The sequence below is a fragment of the Copidosoma floridanum genome, unplaced genomic scaffold (assembly GCF_036245765.1).
Source record: "Copidosoma floridanum isolate Cflo_tuat_1 unplaced genomic scaffold, Cflo_Japanese_pri ptg000020l, whole genome shotgun sequence".
In the NCBI taxonomy this organism is placed as follows: domain Eukaryota; kingdom Metazoa; phylum Arthropoda; class Insecta; order Hymenoptera; family Encyrtidae; genus Copidosoma; species Copidosoma floridanum.
In genome coordinates, this window is record NW_028321897.1 from 2,698,654 (window position 1) to 2,718,638 (window position 19,985).

The 19,985-nt window shown below is 37.7% G+C and overlaps 1 protein-coding gene across 1 annotated transcript in view; it reads right to left on the reverse strand.

Annotated features, from left to right (window-relative positions):
• The window catches only part of alpha-Man-IIb (alpha-Mannosidase class II b), a 196,778-nt gene that overhangs the window by 15,912 nt on the left and 160,881 nt on the right, over positions 1–19,985 (reverse strand). Inside the window, exons 4-5 of the mRNA XM_014359271.2 lie at positions 18,929–19,101; positions 18,130–18,263 (exon numbers count right to left, since the gene is read on the reverse strand). Coding sequence (XP_014214757.2) covers positions 18,130–18,263; positions 18,929–19,101 — 307 coding nt within the window. The remainder of the gene's footprint in view (positions 1–18,129; positions 18,264–18,928; positions 19,102–19,985) is intronic.

Here is a 19,985-nt window from a genome sequence, read left to right on the forward strand (position 1 = left end):
ATGTAGTGAGCAGGGTCGCCCCTCTTATACGATCGCTTGAGAGAGAGAGCGCAGCTTCCACGGGGCTAATCTAATTTTGAGCGAGCGCCAGCGGCTCTAATGTCGTCTGCCGAGGGAAAGAAATTTACTCGCGGGATGAGTGCTGGCCCTTAAATCTCGGCGAACAAGAGCTTGTTTACGGGGAGTCTGGGCTCCATCAGGAGAGAGAAGCTCCTCCTCGTAGCGATAATTAATGAGCAACTGGGGATAATTAGGCGACGCTGTGGTGGAATCGTTCGCAAAGCTTCTCGTTGGTTCTTATTTTTTTATTTTTTTATTTTTTTTTTTTGGTGAAAGTTTTAGATGCGTGGAGATTGTCAGTTGTAGCTGAGAGATTGGGGGGGTTAGTTTGTGTGACGCGAGGGGTTTTAATTTGATGGCTTGCCGATGTTACACTTTGTGAAAGCTTACTAATATATTTGACGTTTTAACGTATGATGTACTTATTGTTGTGTGTTCCACTACTATGTCTTAGGTGACAATCCCAAGTAGGATATTGCCAAGATAAATAAAAAGCTCACTTTGTGTTATGATAAGAAATTATTATGTTAATGAATAAAAATCAGTGGACAGTGGGTGCGTGGGTACCCAAGTAAGAAGTTCTTATACTTCTATAAAATTATATGACAGATGATATAATTATAAATATAAATTTACCTTTTATGAAACGATAATTGTGTACGACGGTGGTGCAATTATCGTTGGAATGAGTATACCTACGTTAGTTGGGTATGGTTTCAATAAATAATTAAATATCTAATAACATAACAATTATAAACAATATATTATGGCACAATACATTATAAACAATATGGCAGCCAATTTCAGGCCAATTAACGAGAAACCATTTTTCGAGACTAAAAAGTCATTTCTACGTAGTTAAACTTTTAAAAACTCCAAGCAATCAAACTTCAAAATCCTTGCCCACTTACTTTTAAAACATTTAATCTAATAGAAAGTAATTTCCTTGTTCGAAATAAATAAATGAATAAACGGGTGACAGAATAATGTGGAATTGACTTATACAGTACAAAAGTGCACTTGCTTGAATTACTTGTCTGTCACGTTTCTTTTCCTTGATTAAAATTAAAAAATGCTTGGATATATTTGGACTCGACTACTTTAAGTTTTCAGGTTCGCTTATTGCCTCATCATTTATTTATACATAATACCAGATTGGCTGAGTTGTTTTATAGAAGCTCCCCACGCATTTGACTATTTCCTCTATAAATATAAAGGTAATTTATGTAGGTTTGGCGCTTCATGCTATGGTACTGACTCTCAAAAACCATGGGTATTTGATAGTATAAGAAAACTGGGTTACATGAGGTTGCTTGGAGATGTTTTAAAAAAACAGCTAAACTTATTGTACAAACGAATAGTTTGAATTGTAAATATCTTGTCTCCCAAGTTGGCCCCATTAGAAATTTAATAAACACTGGGTTGTGCAGAATTCATCTACAGTTGTCAGTTCAGTTATAATTGATACAACTTATCAAAGCAAAGGAAAAAAAAAACATACTGGATCACGTGGGTTACCCAAGAGTTAAGTAACGTTTCTTCCTCCCGTAAGACAAAATTCTGGATGATCCCTCGTACACCCAATCAAAACAAAGCCCCGAACCGATGCTCAATTGATTAATCTATCTATACGATGTACAACCACCACGAACCATCTAAACTTGTTGTACTCTCGTACCGTACATCGATCCACCAGCCACACAATCTAAATATACCACCCTCAACACGTTCGAGCATCATATACACGTAGCATCGATGCTACCACGTATGTAGATCGAAGATTCGTGCGGCCATGAGCGTCACTCAAGTCGTGCTCGACAGGATTCTCGAAATTAACGCAGCGCTCGGAAAACATATCGCATCTACCTGCAGTACTCGGATCATCGTAGTCGATATAGATTCCCCTGCTTGCAAGAGAACCCCGTGATGAGTAGCAGCGCCGCAGCCATTGTCTAAGATCCTCATCTGTGTACAATATGCTCATATGCTACCCTCCTCGCCGATACACGCGTACGTGGATATACGTCGTCGCGGCAGATATCCCGTAATCGTTGGTACGTAGTCGTGATATGGCTCCTTTGGCTTACCCTTGACGAGAAAATCACATCTATACGGTGGGAAGCCGGAGAACGGGAGATATATGCCACCTCACCCTGTCATCGGTCTAAAACGTCGAGGAATCCGATTCATAACCCCCTGGGCAAACTATGTGGAGGCGAAGAGGTGGAGGAGGGGGGGGGAAGGGGTCGTCGCTGCTGTTTGAGGGATATTTACTCTGCGGGGGCCGATGCTTCGAAACTTGTAAATTGCTAGAGTTCGATGATGGGCTGGGCGATTTTGGTTATGCAAGGGGCCGCCGGGTTGGCTTATGGGAGTAAGGGATTGTTGGAGAGGAGAAGGGGAAATCTCGGGAGGCATCTCGGTCATGGGAAATATATGAGGTTACGTGTATAGGTAAACAACGTTATCTTTCAGGGGTGGACGAGACACCGGAATTCGACGAGATTCCCCGGGTTTCTTCGTTCCGGTATATGATTTTTACTTGTGGCGTATTAATGGTATGGAGAGGATTCGAGACAAAACTAAATTTTTTTGTGATACAGTAACTTTGATCTACCAAACTTGTTTAGGACATTCCGCAATTAACTTATGGATTTCATGTAGTAAAATCATTGGTACTTATTATAATACATGTAATAATCATATTATGATGCAAAAAATGTGACAAAGTAAATGTTACGTAAAACATACCTATAGTTAACAAGTTTATTAATTTTTTGATGATAATCTATTAAACTCAGTCAAAATCTTAACGAATTTCTAAGAAAAATAATTTTCCCTGAGAATGTTCTTAAAATAAAATCGTGTGATGATTTAATATCCTATAATGTAAATGTCCCTATTATAATTGCTGCTTTAATTTTTTTTTCCCAATTGTAAGATTTAATGGTAGAAATTTTGATTTTTGCTGGTGCTCTATGAATTGATCATCATTGTTAAAATTTTTAAATATGGTTATTAAGATAGGTTATATTCAACATCGTCCTTATTTATGGAAGTGTCTTTAATATTGTTCTATTATTTTATGAACAATAAAAGGTTTCTTTTGAATTCATAAAGATACATAAAATATACAACTATCATGATTTTTCTGTTAAGTAAACTAAACTGCACGACTAATACATGACTTCTCATGTTCCACGAATAGGGACATGTTCTACGAATAGGGTCATTCACCTTACGTTTCTTTAGTAAAATTCGCAAGAAATATAAAGTTTTTCTAAAAAATTGTTGTGGAAAAAGTTAAAATTTTTTTTGATTCAACTACGAGCGTATTTATCATAAAGTTATACATAAAGTTGGCTAGTATTTTTCGTGTGTTACATGAATTTCATTTCAGAGTAAAGTACATAATCAACGGTAAGTAATTAAAAGACAAAAATATATCCAGGTAAACATGAAATTACGTTGACAACGCACAGTGAGGCGAAGTTCGACAAAAACACATATTTGACTACGAGCACATCGTTCTCAGGTGGCGCCAGAGTTCAGTACCAAATTTTCCAGCATTGGCGGCGCCACCTGAGATGTGCTCGTAGTCAAAACATGTCCTTAACGAAATTCAATCACGCAAAAGATTGATCAGGCCCTTGCTCGAGGCTAAGTTAGCAAGTTGTTGTTTTCACCATCCAATGCCACCCCCCCCTCCCCCTCATACACACTAAAACCCCACGGGAGTAGCTGACGTAGTCGCCTCTCACCCCGTGCTGCTGTGCCCCGTCGATTCTCCGCTTTGCAACCATACTCCCACTCACCCTTAACTTCCACTCGCTAACTTCCTTCCCTTTCGGAAATAAACAATGGAAGCCAGCACAGGTGCATACCCGCACTTGAGCAAAAAGCCAACCCAAAAGTGGGTCACACGCGAAAAACGTCTATTGCCAGGTAGGTACACGCGGGAATATAAGCCTATACGCGCCTAATCACCTGCCGACAAGCCGCCCTTGCAGGTTCTATTGTGCCTCTTTTCCTCTCTTTATGTGGAACAATTCTCGGAGTTGTTGGAATATTAAAGCTGGGTCGGGCTTATACGCAGTGTAGCGAAACATCCGAATTTTTGGCTCGTTTGTAGCTTCGGCGTCTTCATTGCTTATTCAGATGATAGGGTCGATTGGTCAATCGGCGATTCTTGCACTTTGTGGGATACGTAATATGCACCTCCTTGTGTTATACATAGTTGTGAGGGTTGAACTGGTAACTTGCGTCTTGGCTCTGCCCTGATGAAGTTTGTTTATTTCTATGTTATATTTCTTGAATTTCAATTTTAATTTTGAACCCAAAGTTAGGGAATTACAAAACATAAATGCTTAGGATTAGAAATCTACCAACCAAGATTAGAATGGAGACATGGAAATGAGATTATGAAAGAAAAGCATGAACGAGAAAACGACTTTAGAATAGTGAGAGATACACAAAGGTTGAAAAGATTAATAGTAGTAACATTATCACTAAGGTAGAAATTAAAATCGAAAAACTAATGTGAACTGGACTGTACCTGGATATGTACCAGTTACCTGAAGATTAAAAAATGGAAATAGCACTTTGGCAGTCATCGATTACACAGAAAATAATATAGCTAGTACTCCATTCTCCTCTTCTTCTTCTTCTTCTTCTTTTTTTTCTTGATCATTTTTGTATACAATGTACCAATGCTGATATTCAATTAAACATTTCTTGTTTTGTGTGAATGAATGTACTACATGATTCGTACGGATTTATCACAAACTTTTACGGTTCACAAGTATAACGGGGAGTATTTGATGTATATTATGTCTTTAAAAAAAAGGTTCGTTTGATTACAATCGAGACCATGGAATGACTTACGAAGCTCATTGTACCCTACTTTCTCCTTTAGATTGTTTTCCAGTGCATTTAGAGCAATATGGGCTTCTTCTTTTTTTTCTTGATCATTTTTGTATACAATGTACCAATGCTGATATTCAATTAAACATTTCTTGTTTTGTGTGAATGAATGTACTACATGATTCGTACGGATTTATCACAAACTTTTACGGTTCACAAGTATAACGGGGAGTATTTGATGTATATTATGTCTTTAAAAAAAAGGTTCGTTTGATTACAATCGAGACCATGGAATGACTTACGAAGCTCATTGTACCCTACTTTCTCCTTTAGATTGTTTTCCAGTGCATTTAGAGCAATATGGGCTTCTTCTTTTTTTTCTTGATCATTTTTGTATACAATGTACCAATGCTGATATTCAATTAAACATTTCTTGTTTTGTGTGAATGAATGTACTACATGATTCGTACGGATTTATCACAAACTTTTACGGTTCACAAGTATAACGGGGAGTATTTGATGTATATTATGTCTTTAAAAAAAAGGTTCGTTTGATTACAATCGAGACCATGGAATGACTTACGAAGCTCATTGTACCCTACTTTCTCCTTTAGATTGTTTTCCAGTGCATTTAGAGCAATATGGGCTTCTTCTTTTTTTTCTTGATCATTTTTGTATACAATGTACCAATGCTGATATTCAATTAAACATTTCTTGTTTTGTGTGAATGAATGTACTACATGATTCGTACGGATTTATCACAAACTTTTACGGTTCACAAGTATAACGGGGAGTATTTGATGTATATTATGTCTTTAAAAAAAAGGTTCGTTTGATTACAATCGAGACCATGGAATGACTTACGAAGCTCATTGTACCCTACTTTCTCCTTTAGATTGTTTTCCAGTGCATTTAGAGCAATATGGGCTTCTTCTTTTTTTTCTTGATCATTTTTGTATACAATGTACCAATGCTGATATTCAATTAAACATTTCTTGTTTTGTGTGAATGAATGTACTACATGATTCGTACGGATTTATCACAAACTTTTACGGTTCACAAGTATAACGGGGAGTATTTGATGTATATTATGTCTTTAAAAAAAAGGTTCGTTTGATTACAATCGAGACCATGGAATGACTTACGAAGCTCATTGTACCCTACTTTCTCCTTTAGATTGTTTTCCAGTGCATTTAGAGCAATATGGGCTTCTTCTTTTTTTTCTTGATCATTTTTGTATACAATGTACCAATGCTGATATTCAATTAAACATTTCTTGTTTTGTGTGAATGAATGTACTACATGATTCGTACGGATTTATCACAAACTTTTACGGTTCACAAGTATAACGGGGAGTATTTGATGTATATTATGTCTTTAAAAAAAAGGTTCGTTTGATTACAATCGAGACCATGGAATGACTTACGAAGCTCATTGTACCCTACTTTCTCCTTTAGATTGTTTTCCAGTGCATTTAGAGCAATATGGGATACGTGTATGAAATTACGTTTGAATTCTTTACTTAATGATAGAAAAGTATATAATTACATGAAACATAAGACTTATTTGAGCCTTTACTTAAAGCATAAAGAAAATCGAAAGGTGAAATGAATAAGTATCTAACGAAACGCTCCACCAACATGTTAATAAATATACCGTAATGTAAGATTTATAGAAATGATTTTAGATTTCGAAATAGTCGTTTAATAACTTCATCAACTCTTGTATAAAGTAGTGGTTTATGTCTCACAAGCTCCATCTCCATAGGGGTTATCCAGACACCTAAGGGACTTACGAAGCAGAATCGAGGGACTTTTGGATAACTCTAGTCAAATTGAATGTGGCAAATCCTATTTTTCTTATGAAGGAGGTCATACTTAGAGCTTATGTAGTAAAATCTACTATTGCTTATGGAGTGAATTTTTTTTTTTTTTTTTTTTTAATACGAGCTCATTTAATGTAATTTTAACCATGGAATCTTTAGAAACAAAATTTTTTTTACATTATTTTAGTTTATTTTATAATGTGATAATTTATGTAACACTTACGAATCATATAAAAATTTAATTAAAATTTTGGTTCATCATAGTTCATTGTAGAAAAAAATCACGATAACCTTTCAAATGAATGCATGAATTTTTTTAATACATATAATATATGTGCTTCATTAAAATTGCTGATTTGACTTGTACCTACATAATTTGTAGAGTTTAAAATTGAAATATACTTTGTCTTTATCGTCAATAAAGTTTGAATCATTTGTTCAGGTGTTCGTATACTTAAACTAGCGTCCCCCGTCTCGGCTTCGAGAACCTACTGAACTAAAGTGAAAAGCTGGCGTATTTTTGCAAAATTTTGAGCTTATTTATTGCTACTGTTATTAACTTTTTCAAGATAAAAACTATACTAAAACCATCTAGGAAGTGTCAAGAATCAGAAATTTCAGCAAAATTGGTTCAGTAGTTTTTGCGGTTAGCGGTTACAACGGTTTTAGCGACTTTGCTTTATATATTAGTCAAAGTAAGATTTCAATCTCGAAAAAATCATATTTTTCCCATCCCACCCATGAAATCTCGACATACGTAAACTTTTAAACGATTTAAATTTTGGACTAATTTAGATAGAATGGGATAGATACTATCAAACGGTTTTGTAGACTAAATAATCCCTACTGTACTTTTGACTTCCAAAACAAAGCAAAAAAAATGTAATTGATTTCTTTCATACACTGATTTTCATGACTCGTTCATGGTCTTTAATTTTAATATTAAAAATCACACACCAAAAAGAACATTGGTTCAGTACAAAATGATACTTCGATGCGAAAGCGCCTTTTAATTGCTACATTCAGTAACGGTAGTCCTGGTATTAATTTCAAAATGGTAATAAACGCCGTACAATAATAACGATGCGATCAATCACCAATAAAACGCCACCGAGCCGTGAAGCGTAAAAAACGCGTGACCTTTTCATTGTGGGCTGTTTCCCTCTGGTTCTCCATTTGTAACGATTTTAATTAAAGAACTCGTAAAAGCACATACACGCGGCCCTTTGCAGTTATATTATACCACTACGAGCGTGAAAATTAGAAATTTCCGCGAAATGGTACGTACAATTAATGCATCGTGTTCGCGGTGGTGAAGTTTGCGCGGAAATCCACGTTGCCAAAAAGAAAAAAAAAAAAAAAAAAACTAAATAAAAAAACAAGGAATCAAAGCTCCCGGCAAGAGAAAGATAGAAAGCGAAAATTGTATGCCACGGCGCGTCGCGATGTTAATTAAAACTGCAGTCGAGTTTTAATAAATCAGCTTTGCTCCCCGAGACGGTCAGTGTGTATTGTATACAGAGCACTCGGGCGAAGGGAAAAGAACAAGTGTACGTAGTCCTGCGCAGACGCGCAAACTCGACACCTAATTAATTCCGCTCTGACAAATAAATAAGCTACAAATGGACGCCCCCCCCCAGCCCCCCCTTTTTTTCCTTTTTCTGCCATCCCGAGCAACACAGTGCAACTGTACCTATCTCTCTTTTTTTCCCCCTTTTTTCTCGTTTCCTCTTTCGCGTAAACCTTATGTCTTTCCACTTTCAACTTTTTTCCTTTTTTTTTTCTTCCCCCCTCCTCTTCCGCCACCCATTTCCTGCAGGGCTCTTTCTTTTGTTCTTTCTCTTGTTTTCCACGTACCGTCGTTCCGGTTACTTTTACCCCCCTCCCCCTTCCTCAAGCTCCTGTTTTCCATTCAGCTCGTACACACCCTTTTCTCTCATTATTCCATTTCCCTCGTTGTTTTTCCGGAATTTTCCTTCCTCCGTGCCAGGCTTTGCCTTAACTTTTTTCAAAAGCATCTTGGGAGACGATCGTGACCCCACCCTCCCAGGTTCCATTGTTCGCAGGTAGCAAACACAAGTGGCCGTGAGCTCGGGAGGGAGCTTCGCCTGAAAAATGTTCAAAAGCATTGTTCCCACTGTACTGTCGAGGGACTTGACTTTGTATGTATACGCACCCGTGGAGGCTGGGCGGTAGCTTTTAATTACCACGTGAATGTCCGACAATGAAGTTACCGGCGCCTGTTTTTTTTTTTTTCTCGTCGAGAGGAAAACGTCACTTCATTTAACTTTGAACTGGTTATTCTTTTTTGAGCAACCCTCGCGCTTTGTACATATGCTCTGACGAGTTGCTTGTTTGAGGGTGTATGGGAGGTTGTTTAGGAAATAGTTTTTAGGTTATGTAGACGGGATGATGATAATTTTTGGTACACACCTGTACGTTAGATCATTAAAGATCGTGGAGTTTCATGTGCGGTGATTTTTATGCAATGGAAAATTAAGCAACGATAAAGTTTTGGGATTAAGTTGGGCTACTGGTGGATAGAGTGAGTTTTGATAGGTTTTTGTTTTTAGTTTTTGTCCATTATATTTTTAATTTCAGAGTTTATACGTATTTTTGTAAGCCAAAAATTTTTCATTTTAAAAATTTCTTTCAAGTTTTTATGAATGGTAAACAAAATAAAATGCACTCGGAAGCATATTAAAGATAAAAAAAGTTTTGTATCATATTTTTTGGTATGTAGGTTTATTTATTTTATGCTTTCGGAAACAAAAAAAAGTTTGTACTTACAAAGAATTACGAGTTACCCATTTTTTAACTTTTCCTATTTTTTTTGCTAAAAAATGCAAGAGGGATTGAAGTTTTTTTACAAAAACATCAAATTTTTATCAATTTTTACTCATAGTGAGTAAAACAGAAGTCTTGATCAGTTAAAAAAAAAAAAAAAGATAAACATTCCAGCAACTTTCGATGATTTCCAAGCGAATGAGTACACATGATCTTCTCCGTGGACTGAAGTATTCATATTCAGAACCAATTCATCGGCAACTCCAGGAGAAGAAAGCCAAAAATTAATTGAGATACAAATTCATGCAACAAATCCCCGCCCATCCGAATGGGCAAATTTCATCAATCCCACGGACAACAGAGCAAAAAAGCAATCAGCAGCACCACAGTGCCCAGCGTAGACGGGCGGTGGCCGATAATGCCGGGGGATTTAAAGCATCGCCGATATAAAAGCCCATACATGTATACAATTACGCGGGGGTGCAGTCGTCGAAGGCGCGTCTCGATTTGCATGATCCGTCAGGCCGCAATAAACGCGGGCGCTAATCCGCGTCATTTTTTTGCTCCTCCTTTATCTTTCTCGGGAGGGCTTTGGGTAATTGGATTTCGGTCGCGTTGCGCGTTATTGTGTCGGGAAAACGGAAAGTGTCGGCTGGCCGGTGTATATAGCGCGACGCTGGAATTGAAATCGGGAAAAGGAAAAAAGGGCCAGGGGAAAAGGAGCGTGCAATTAAATCGACGGGCAAACGGGCTCGGGAGGAATTGTTAAAATACCTCTTCGGCGCGACGTGGGTCGCAGTAGGCACGCGTGACTTGGGTTTCAGAGGGTGTATAATGGGGTGTCTATATATAGTAGGAGCGAGGTGATTGGGTTTTTTCTTCATGGTTACGGGAGAATTTTTTTTTTCTAATGCGAAGAGTGTGTTTGGTGCTTTGGTGTTTGAAGTTGTTTGATATTAATGATAAAAAATATTTATAACTTATTGGAGATCATATTTTACGTGACAATAGTGTATGTTTTATTGTGTTTTATTGTTTGTTTTGTTTGTAGTTGAGTTTAATTCAAAAATTAAAAAAGCTCGGCTGCTGAAACATTAATTTTGGGTATAGGATATTCTTTTTATTTAATAGAAAGATACAAATGCCACTTGCAAGTACAAAAATTTTAAAAATCTAAAGGAATTGCTATGCATTTGAAGCGTATTTACGCGTCAATATATTTTACAATAAGTTAATTTGATAATATATGATTATAAACAGACGTGTATTGTTTGAGAGAATGAAGAGGTAATGAAAATTTTACCATTTGTTTTAAAGATCTACTTAAATTGTATACTAGGGGGCTCTGCCCTTCGCCACTGCCCCGGCCGCTTTGCGCGCCAACTCCTGAACTTTTATCAAATCCTAATATTTTTGATAATTATTCGAAAAAGTAAGCCAATAAATAGTTTTTTTGACAACTTTTGTTATCTCTATGCAAGTATATAAACCTACTAATTCAATTTATTTTGTAACTTTATTTTTTCAAAATTTGATTTACAAATGTTTCCACTTTGAAACTGAATAATTTATCTCAACCAATAACACCACGAATTTTCATGTGGGAAAATATATTCAAAAATACCGTTTTTTTATGGCAATGACAAATCAAATGTTAGCCCGTAGTCAGTAGCCAATAATGCTATTGAGACTTCACTTTAAAACCATCAAACTTTCGAGATAGGAAAATACCAAAATACAATTTTTATTCTTGTGGCTTGGACTAACCATGTTTTGCATGTTTTGGGTCACAACATTTCATAACATTTAAAAGTTTAGCCCAATTTTTTGAAAATGCATTAGTTTTACTGGTTGGACTCTTGAAATTATGTCATTTTCCTTGGGTTTTTTTTTTTTTTTTTTTTGCTTTTAAAAGGAGACATTGGGATTGAACTTTGACGAAATATGTTAATAATACTGTGACCCAACATACGTAAAAAATAACTAGTTTAGTCTACTGGAAAAAAAAAACATTGTTTTCGTAGAGTTACAGTGTGATTTTTGAATCTGACACTCCAATAAATTAATCGCGAATGAGTAAATTTCAACAGAACTAAGTATTCAGAGGTAATTGCGAATGATGACTCTGCGAAAGTGAATTTCGATACAAATCCATCGTTTAGCTATCTACAACGGCCCATCCTCTCTAAATCATATGAAGGGGCTATCGTACGATCGCACGTGCTATATATTCTTGTACGTACAAAATGTGCAAATAAATTTTGCGCATATGTAAATTACTCAAGAAATAAACACAAATGAGAAAATGACGAATCAACTTTGAATTTTTTGCTTTTACCTCTACAATTAATTATATTTACAAACAACACAAACCAAATCTATGTACCACAATCAGTTTTGCAACAGATGTAAGAAAAAAACATTCGAACAGCGTAAAAATTGTCAAAAAATCCGGCCACGGACAAGCTCAGTTCGTCATATTTTCCTTGGACTTCTTCCCCTTCTACCAAAAAACACAGCGGCAACATTTCATTCTGAGCAAAAAAAAACAACAGCCGTCTCCCCAACCCCCGATGGACAATAGAAGCAAAAGCGGCCCATCAGAGTAAGCAAATACACCCACAACACGGAGACAAGGACCAGCCAGTACAGCGGCAGCTCTACTGTTTTGAAAGCATCTCGTCAATCGGCAGTAGCGGTGCATCCAGTTCCCCACACGTGTATATGTACCTACAACGCGTCAGCTAATCGGGGACACTCCATTTCGCCCCCCTATCCCTGCCGCTCTTCTGGTACACCTCCGACGCTCTGGGACCCTGGAAATGGAAATCGCACACGCGTCGGCGAATTCGAGTTCGGAAAATAGGCCACCCTAGCTATACCTCCCCAGCACCCCCTTTACCCCTGGCGTGCAATACATATGCATGCGTGCGCGCTCGGATATGAGCTACACACGTGGGGCTATTTGCATTTTTGCGCGGTCGATCTTGGATCTCGTTGTTTTGCGCCGAGCACAGTGAGGGTTTGGCAGCGTGTGTTTTTTCCCAGTCGGGAAGGGGGAAAGGCGGCGACTGTATGCACGAAATTTATTCCGACGTTTGTTTTTTTTTCCTCCCTGATCCCCTGGAATCATTGGTTCGTCCTTTTTTTGCCCAGTGTTGGGTCTGGCTGTCTGTTTGTGAGTGTGTGCATAGAGTTCTTGAACGTAGTTTTATGATTAACATCAGAGGGTTAGGTGGAGTTAGTTTGGTATGTTTTTTTTTTTTTTTTTTTTTTTTTTTCATTTGTACTGGTATAATGAAGTTTGCGTGTAAATAATACGAAGGACAGTAACTTTGTATGTACCGTTGAATTTTCATTGGAGTGATGATTTTTTTTTTCTATGTTAAGGGTAGCTAGTTCTGCCGGCCGGTATCACAATTACGGTTTAGATATCGATGAAATTTTTCAGAAACATTTTGTCGAAACAATAATTTAGTTCAAATTTTACGTAGTTCACGTATTGGGTTCTTTTATTTTCATTGGTTGAACACGAAAGTTTATATAAAATTTCGTGTATTCTTGATCAAACGCGTATTTACATAAAACTAAAATTTAAATGAAAAAGAAAGAGATGTTAATATTCAAAGAATAATTTAAGCACTTGAATGTACGAATTGCGTACTTCAGTAGAAAAGTAAAAAATGAAGATTAAAATGCATGTTGCAATCTGATATTTTTTTACTAAATTGTTTCTCTTACTTTTTCTACTGAAATATTAAAACTCGTGATTATAAAAATATTCTTGCAACTTGTAAATAAACAACACTATGTACCGAAATATTTAATTGTATACACTATGTATCGTATGTTTCAATTTCTGCTGTTTAAACAAAAAAATTTTTTTCAGTAAGGTGAAACCTCTGAATAATGTAAACAACGTAGAACCAATATTTTTTTTAAATTAACAAATACTGTCCACGTTGTGTATTTAATTCATAAATTCTTTGTATTAAAAAAAACATAGGTGCAAGACGAGTTTCATTAGGATGAAAAATAAAAAACTGTTTGATCTTAATTAATCAATTATAAGAATCAGCTCGGAATGGTTCAGTAATGTTTCATCGATAAGTATTGTCAATCACTCATTTGTTTGCATGATGCTACGTAAACTTTACTTGCGAGGTACCCATGCCAATAACGAAGTAACATTCCAAGTAGAAAAGTCTACGTTTGGTCAGACACCACGAGTACTTCGGTTATACTCATTCCCAAGTGGAAAAATCTACGTTTGGTCAGACACCAAGAGTACTTCGGTTATACTCATTTGTTTGCATGAAGCCACGTAAACTTGACTTGCGAGGTACCGATGCCAATAACGAAGTAACATCCCAAGTGGAAAAACCTACGTTTGGTCAGCCACCGCGAGTACTTCGGTAACAAGTACGTCGAAACACCAAATGGAATTATTTTCGCGAAAACGAAGCCGTCGGACGTAATGATTAATATTTAGCAATTTGCAGAGTAGGCCAACAGGAAGAGCTCGTCCCTCAGCACGCTGGGAGCGTTTGATATTTAACCGTCTGTCGTCATCGTTTGGTGGTTTAATTTATGGCCGAAGCGGTGAAATAATAAGCGAACGATCATAGAACGCAGCAGTCAAAGTTGATTTAAACGTTTGTGTATCCAGGAAAATCAGAGGACTCTCATAATTTGGGGCCTATTTAATTTGTATTCTTTGGTACACACCTATATTAAAATGTATATATTATGATGTTGAACGTCAATTGCGCTTTTCGAGACTTAAAATAAACATTTCGTTTTTTTAAATTAGGTTGTTGAAAGCTAGTCACGAATTTATTAAAAACAGCAAGGTTTAATTAAAATGTTATTTTCAACACTCGTGTGGAGAGTACCAAAAAAATGTTGCATTGGTCTTGAAAAATATCGAAAAAATATTATTCTTATCTTAGGCTTGAGTCAAAACTATCTTGTACTGTATAGTAGTTTGGTCTTGACCCTCAATTTTGAAAAAAAAGAAACTTTCATTGAAACAACAACATCTGAGTACTAATAAAACTTGTGGCTTTGATTTTACAAGTTGGGATCAAGATTCAAAAACCAAAGCATTGAAAACGCTGAAGATATATTTCAAATTATGTATTGCGTTGGCTTAAAAATGATGATGACGGTGTTCTAAATTGAATTCACGATAATCCAATTTATGAATAATAGCTCGTGATGCATTGAGCACGCTAGCTTCGTCAGTCCTTGTGAAACATTTGTTTTTTGAAACAGCATTAATGTGACACAGATACGAAAACACCATTGAAAAGTAAAACTGTACGGAAGTTTTGGTTTGTATAAGTTCGTGGTTAAAAAGTACTTTGAAAGACAAAATTTGTGGTGTTCAAATTAAAATTATGCCAGAAATTTCTCTTTTCTCTATGAATAGAATATTAAAGCCCTTACGCGCACAGATACAAATTTTCTGAAAGTGTTGTATTGGTATAGTCTTGAAATTAGAAAAACACCAATGGTAAAGCCCTATAAGTACCGGCAGATGAGTGTAAAAAAGTGCCTGATTCCAGCACCAAACCATTCTATTACACGTAAAGTTCGAAGATATTACCTGACCTTTTCATAAATGTCTCGACGCACCCATACTATATTGTACGCGAGGAGCTTCGAAATTACCCCCCCCAAAACCAACTAAACGAATACATATTTGCGTAGGCGGGAAATCACGAAAGTTTGAACAAATCCTTGGGAAATAAAGCGACACGTGTCGCAACGTCTCGCGCGTGAGCAAAGCGCCAGAGACTCACGGATACCCAGATAAGAAGGGAAGGAAGCTCCATCAGGTGAAAGCAATCTCTCCGTTCCACCATCGTGGCTGGGGGTTACATGCAAAACGGAGCAGCATCTCCTATACGTACAACCAGCCCACACATGCACACGCACGCAGCTCTTACGTCGAACGCAATTCAAACCTAATGGCAGAAGAGCTGGCGCAGGCCCTTCCCTCCTCATTTGCATGGGAATGGCGAGCGCCGCGCTACACACTCCTTCCCCTCGCGATGTATCTCTATTTGCACTCTCTCCCCCGCGTGCGATCGCGTGCACATGTACGCCCAATACCGAGTGTGCTCTTTGTAGTTTTTTTTTTTTTTTTTTTTCCTCCCCAGAGTGGGATTATGAGTTTTGCACTTTCCGACGGGGGTTGCCCGAGGTACGCTAGAGGGAGAGGCTCGATGTTGCTTTCTACTTGGCAGTTCATTGATTGAGAGGCGACGGGGCCGATGGTGCGCAGCTCCGGCTATTTTTTTTTTTTTTTTTTTTTTTTTTCAATTTGAGCGCACGAGTTTTGTCGATGCTCGCGCGTTTCGTCCATATCGGTTAATCGACTTCGAAAGATAGGTATAGCTCGATAAGTTTGCTGATATTGGCATTGTTCTCATATCTCACCAAGAACGGTACACGACGCGCACGGCTTTGACGCTTTTGAGTAAAATCATTTTTGATGCTGCGTTTGGAGTATAATATATGCCCTTACAACCGTACCGGAATTGCTTTTGTATACAGAACTAAAACTTTAGAAACGAATAAAACATACGCTAGAACGGCACTACATCTAGTGGTTTTTTTTTTTCGGCTACCAAATGCGAGAGTCCTGATTGCTCCATCACATTACTATTTGTAAAAAAAAAAAAAAAAAAAAAAAAAAATGTACATACGCAAGAGACAATGCATTAACCTCATTACATAGCTCCGGAAATAATGGAGCCGCTGTTCAAACAAGCGTACAAAATTGTGGCGTGACAGAGTGATTTGGGCGTGGGATTCGTGCGCGGCGTCCTGAAAAAATATTTACTTTATGCTGTGCTGCTCTTGGGTACTTTACTTTTGTTTTATGTACACAATCACACGCTAAGCCAATTTTGCTACCATAGCTTCATATATTGTATACAATTGTGAATGTATACAAAGTTTGTTGAAATCTTGTTTGTTTGAGACCTCGCAATGCAATGCGACAAAAAACTTAATTGTTTCATTGAGTTTTTCAAGGGTATGGTAATATAAATCACGATGGAGGAGATCTAACTTTTTTACATAAAATACCGGGTAAAGAGTATCCGGATAGAAGTACCATCCAAACCTCTAGAGGGATACACAAGAAAATAACGGAACGTAAAAGAGACGCGAAAGACAAAAAGTACAAAACTTGCACTAGTCCAACACAACGAAGAATTGGGATTTAAGTTTTAATTTTGACGCAATTTGACAGAAGAGACCATATATTCGTCTGATACATGAGATTAGAGGAGATACTTAAACCTACCGATGAGCCCATGGTAAGAAAAACTGATCAACTCTGTTCCCTTACTACTCGTAAATTCATTGAAATACATTTAAAATCAGAAACTAATATTGTTAAGTTGCACAGTTTTAAATTGGGCGGTAGTTTTGACAAATATTAACCAGGTATTTTGGTACACAGACCTGAGTTTACTGCTCAATATGGAGTAATTAAAAATCAAAACTCAGTTAACACTGCCACAGTATGACTTCAGTTGGGTGGTGTTCTTCTGTTAGAGGTAGCCTCAACAGCATACCTCAATTAAAATTAGTTTTTTTTAAACAAATTGTTACACCACAATGATTTTTATTCGATGCAAGTGCCCGCGCACCCTCGGTTAAAGTTTACTTTCACACAATGATAGCGTTTTTTTTTCAAAAGCCGAAAAAAAAAGTGTCGCTCCCCTGCGTTCCGACAAGTTCGAGCGCACCAAGGCGCAAGCGGTAGGTATTGTATTACGTGAAAATAAATTTTAGAGAGCCCAGAAATTTCAGGCGCCGAGTGGTAAATTTGATTTTTGCCGGCGTCGCTTTTACGAAAAAACCGGCGCGCATACTTTTGGTAATTTTGTTGGCAGAAGCCAATTGTTTGTACTTTACGAGAAGAGGTTGGGAAGCGAACTTTCTTTTGGCTCGGGAGCTCCATTTATTTTTGTCTCGTTTTACTTTTACGACTGTTTGTGATTATTTTTCCCAGACGCCAACTTTGCTCGATGAAATTCGACAAGACTCACATCGGTATTGCTTTGGTTTTTATTCACTCGTTTTTTATACTCCGTTTCTTTCACTACCAATTATAAGCTGAAAGCGCGTAGTTGAAATTTCTCTTTTTTATCAAATGCATTGCAGTTGGATTGATAAGAATTGAAACAACAACCAAATCAACGGTGCACCAAATGATTAACCGGTTTTACTAAACTGGACACTTCTGAATGGAAAAAACCAGTGTAGGAAAGCTGCAGAGTGGAAAAACTTGGCTATCACAGATTCAACATGTTTACAAATTTGTAAAATCTTAGACAGAAACGTTTTACCCTCTAGATCCCTCTTATGGAAGAGATGAAATGGTTAACGAAGCATCAGTTCTTAAAAAGTTTGTCAAGACTACGATAATGCATATTGTAAAAAACAGAAAAGATTTTGTTCCCGCAAAAAAATGAAAAAGACCTCGAATTGAGGTACCTCTCATCACTGGTCAATTATTTGAAAAACCTAAGTGATACAATTATATAATCATGAGCACTAGTAGTCCTCACCTTCGATCAACTGGTCCAGCATGGCGTAGATGTGGGACGTCGCCTCGTCAGTCATGACCCAACCTCCGGTCGTCATCTCCAGCCGGCCGTCCTTTATGAGATTCTTTACCTTCATTTTTTTCGTCGGATGAGCACTGCGAAGCAAACAATTTCCAAATTACAATCCACGGGCACCAGTACATTTTAACCGACAGTAGAGATCTATTGTCAGAGTTTACAACGGAACCTAGTAAAATTTGACGACATAAGTACTAAGGTTTTGTTACCCCGGTAGGTATCAGTTATAAATCAGATAATCAACGGGCAACGGAAAATCGGGTAGAAATACCGCGTAATCAAAAGCTACACACAATCGCGCAAAACAAGTGCTATCAATTTGCCAAATTACTTCTACACATTCGTTTCTCTCTCCTTTCGCGAGTCCAGGGGGAGGGTGCAATTTAATTGTGTGTACGTATTTTCACATTGGTTCTACGAGGTCCTCGATTAACAAGCCACACACTGAGTTTGGCCAACTCTCGCATAAAATATTCAGTAACTTTGCTTTTTCGGACACACGTTTTACAAATATTCTCCCTCACTTGTAAATCAGCAAGTACATGCAATTTATCTTGACTGTACATAGCTATCGTAAAAAGCACAACATGATTTCAAATGTTCGATGGTTTTGCTGTTTTATACGTTTACAGTTTGTTGTATGTTAAAAACAGAAGGAAAAAAAGAAAAAAAAAATTTATGCAACCTAAGAAACAAAAGGCAATAATTTTCAAATATGAAAAAAGTGCAGCAACGAGCTCACCTCTCCCACCAGAGAGACAAAAAAGACACCTCGCTCCAAATGAAGGTCATGTTCTGCCACTGCGTGAGCTTCGTGACCATGTTGTTGAGGATCATCCGCGTCGAGCTGTGAAAGTACTGCTCGAACGTTTTCAACCAGCCCGGGTCCGTGTGACTGTGCGGCACCAGTATAACCTGCGACAAAAAAATACATGCAAGTGTCACTTTTATTTCTCCTTCTTGATTTTCCTACATGTATAATATTTATTATCACCCGTACGAGGGTCGTATCGAGAGTCTGTACATGTATATTGACCACACAGTTCCAGGCCAAGGGTGCTATTTTCATTAACAAGCATCCTCTCTAGGGTACCTTTCCCCCCCCCCCCTCGCATGGAAAATCAATTCTCTCGTTTTTCAGTTTTTTTATTGAAAAAAGAAAGAAAGAAAAAAAAAAGAGAGTCTGACGAATTGGCGCCTAGAGTTGTTAAAATGAATATTTCATCCCTAAATGTAAACACACGCGCGTTCCAACGCTCCATTTGACTTTGTAATTCAACAAGTAATACACACAGCGGCCATTTTGTAAACTCACACACACATACGCGTGACGTACGTAACTTTATTTACACGGCAATAAACCAATTAAACCGTCCAAGCGCGCGCTTGGGTACACACGAAAAATTCGCAACGAGCCTCAAATATGCCACGGTGAATCATTAAAATCGAATATCGGGGCATCACCGGCAGCTCCCCGGATTAGCATAACCCCCGGGTGTCGGTATTAAAGTCAAATCGAGCCATAAATATTGAAACGAGCGTCTCTCATCCTACACATGCGCGGCCCTCCTCTATACTCCGTTTATAATGGACACAATCAACGCTGTCGCTACGCGAGAAGCCTGGACAGGTTGAGAGAGGAGGGGGCAAAAAAAAGAGGGTAGGTGCAAAAACTCGCGTGCTGTACATAATATACACTCTTGTATTGGCATCCCACGCGCTCAGGCGGCAATTAGCGTAACAGCCGCGCGTATTATCACGGGTTCTCGGTTTATTGGCAAATTAAAGTGAAATCAGCT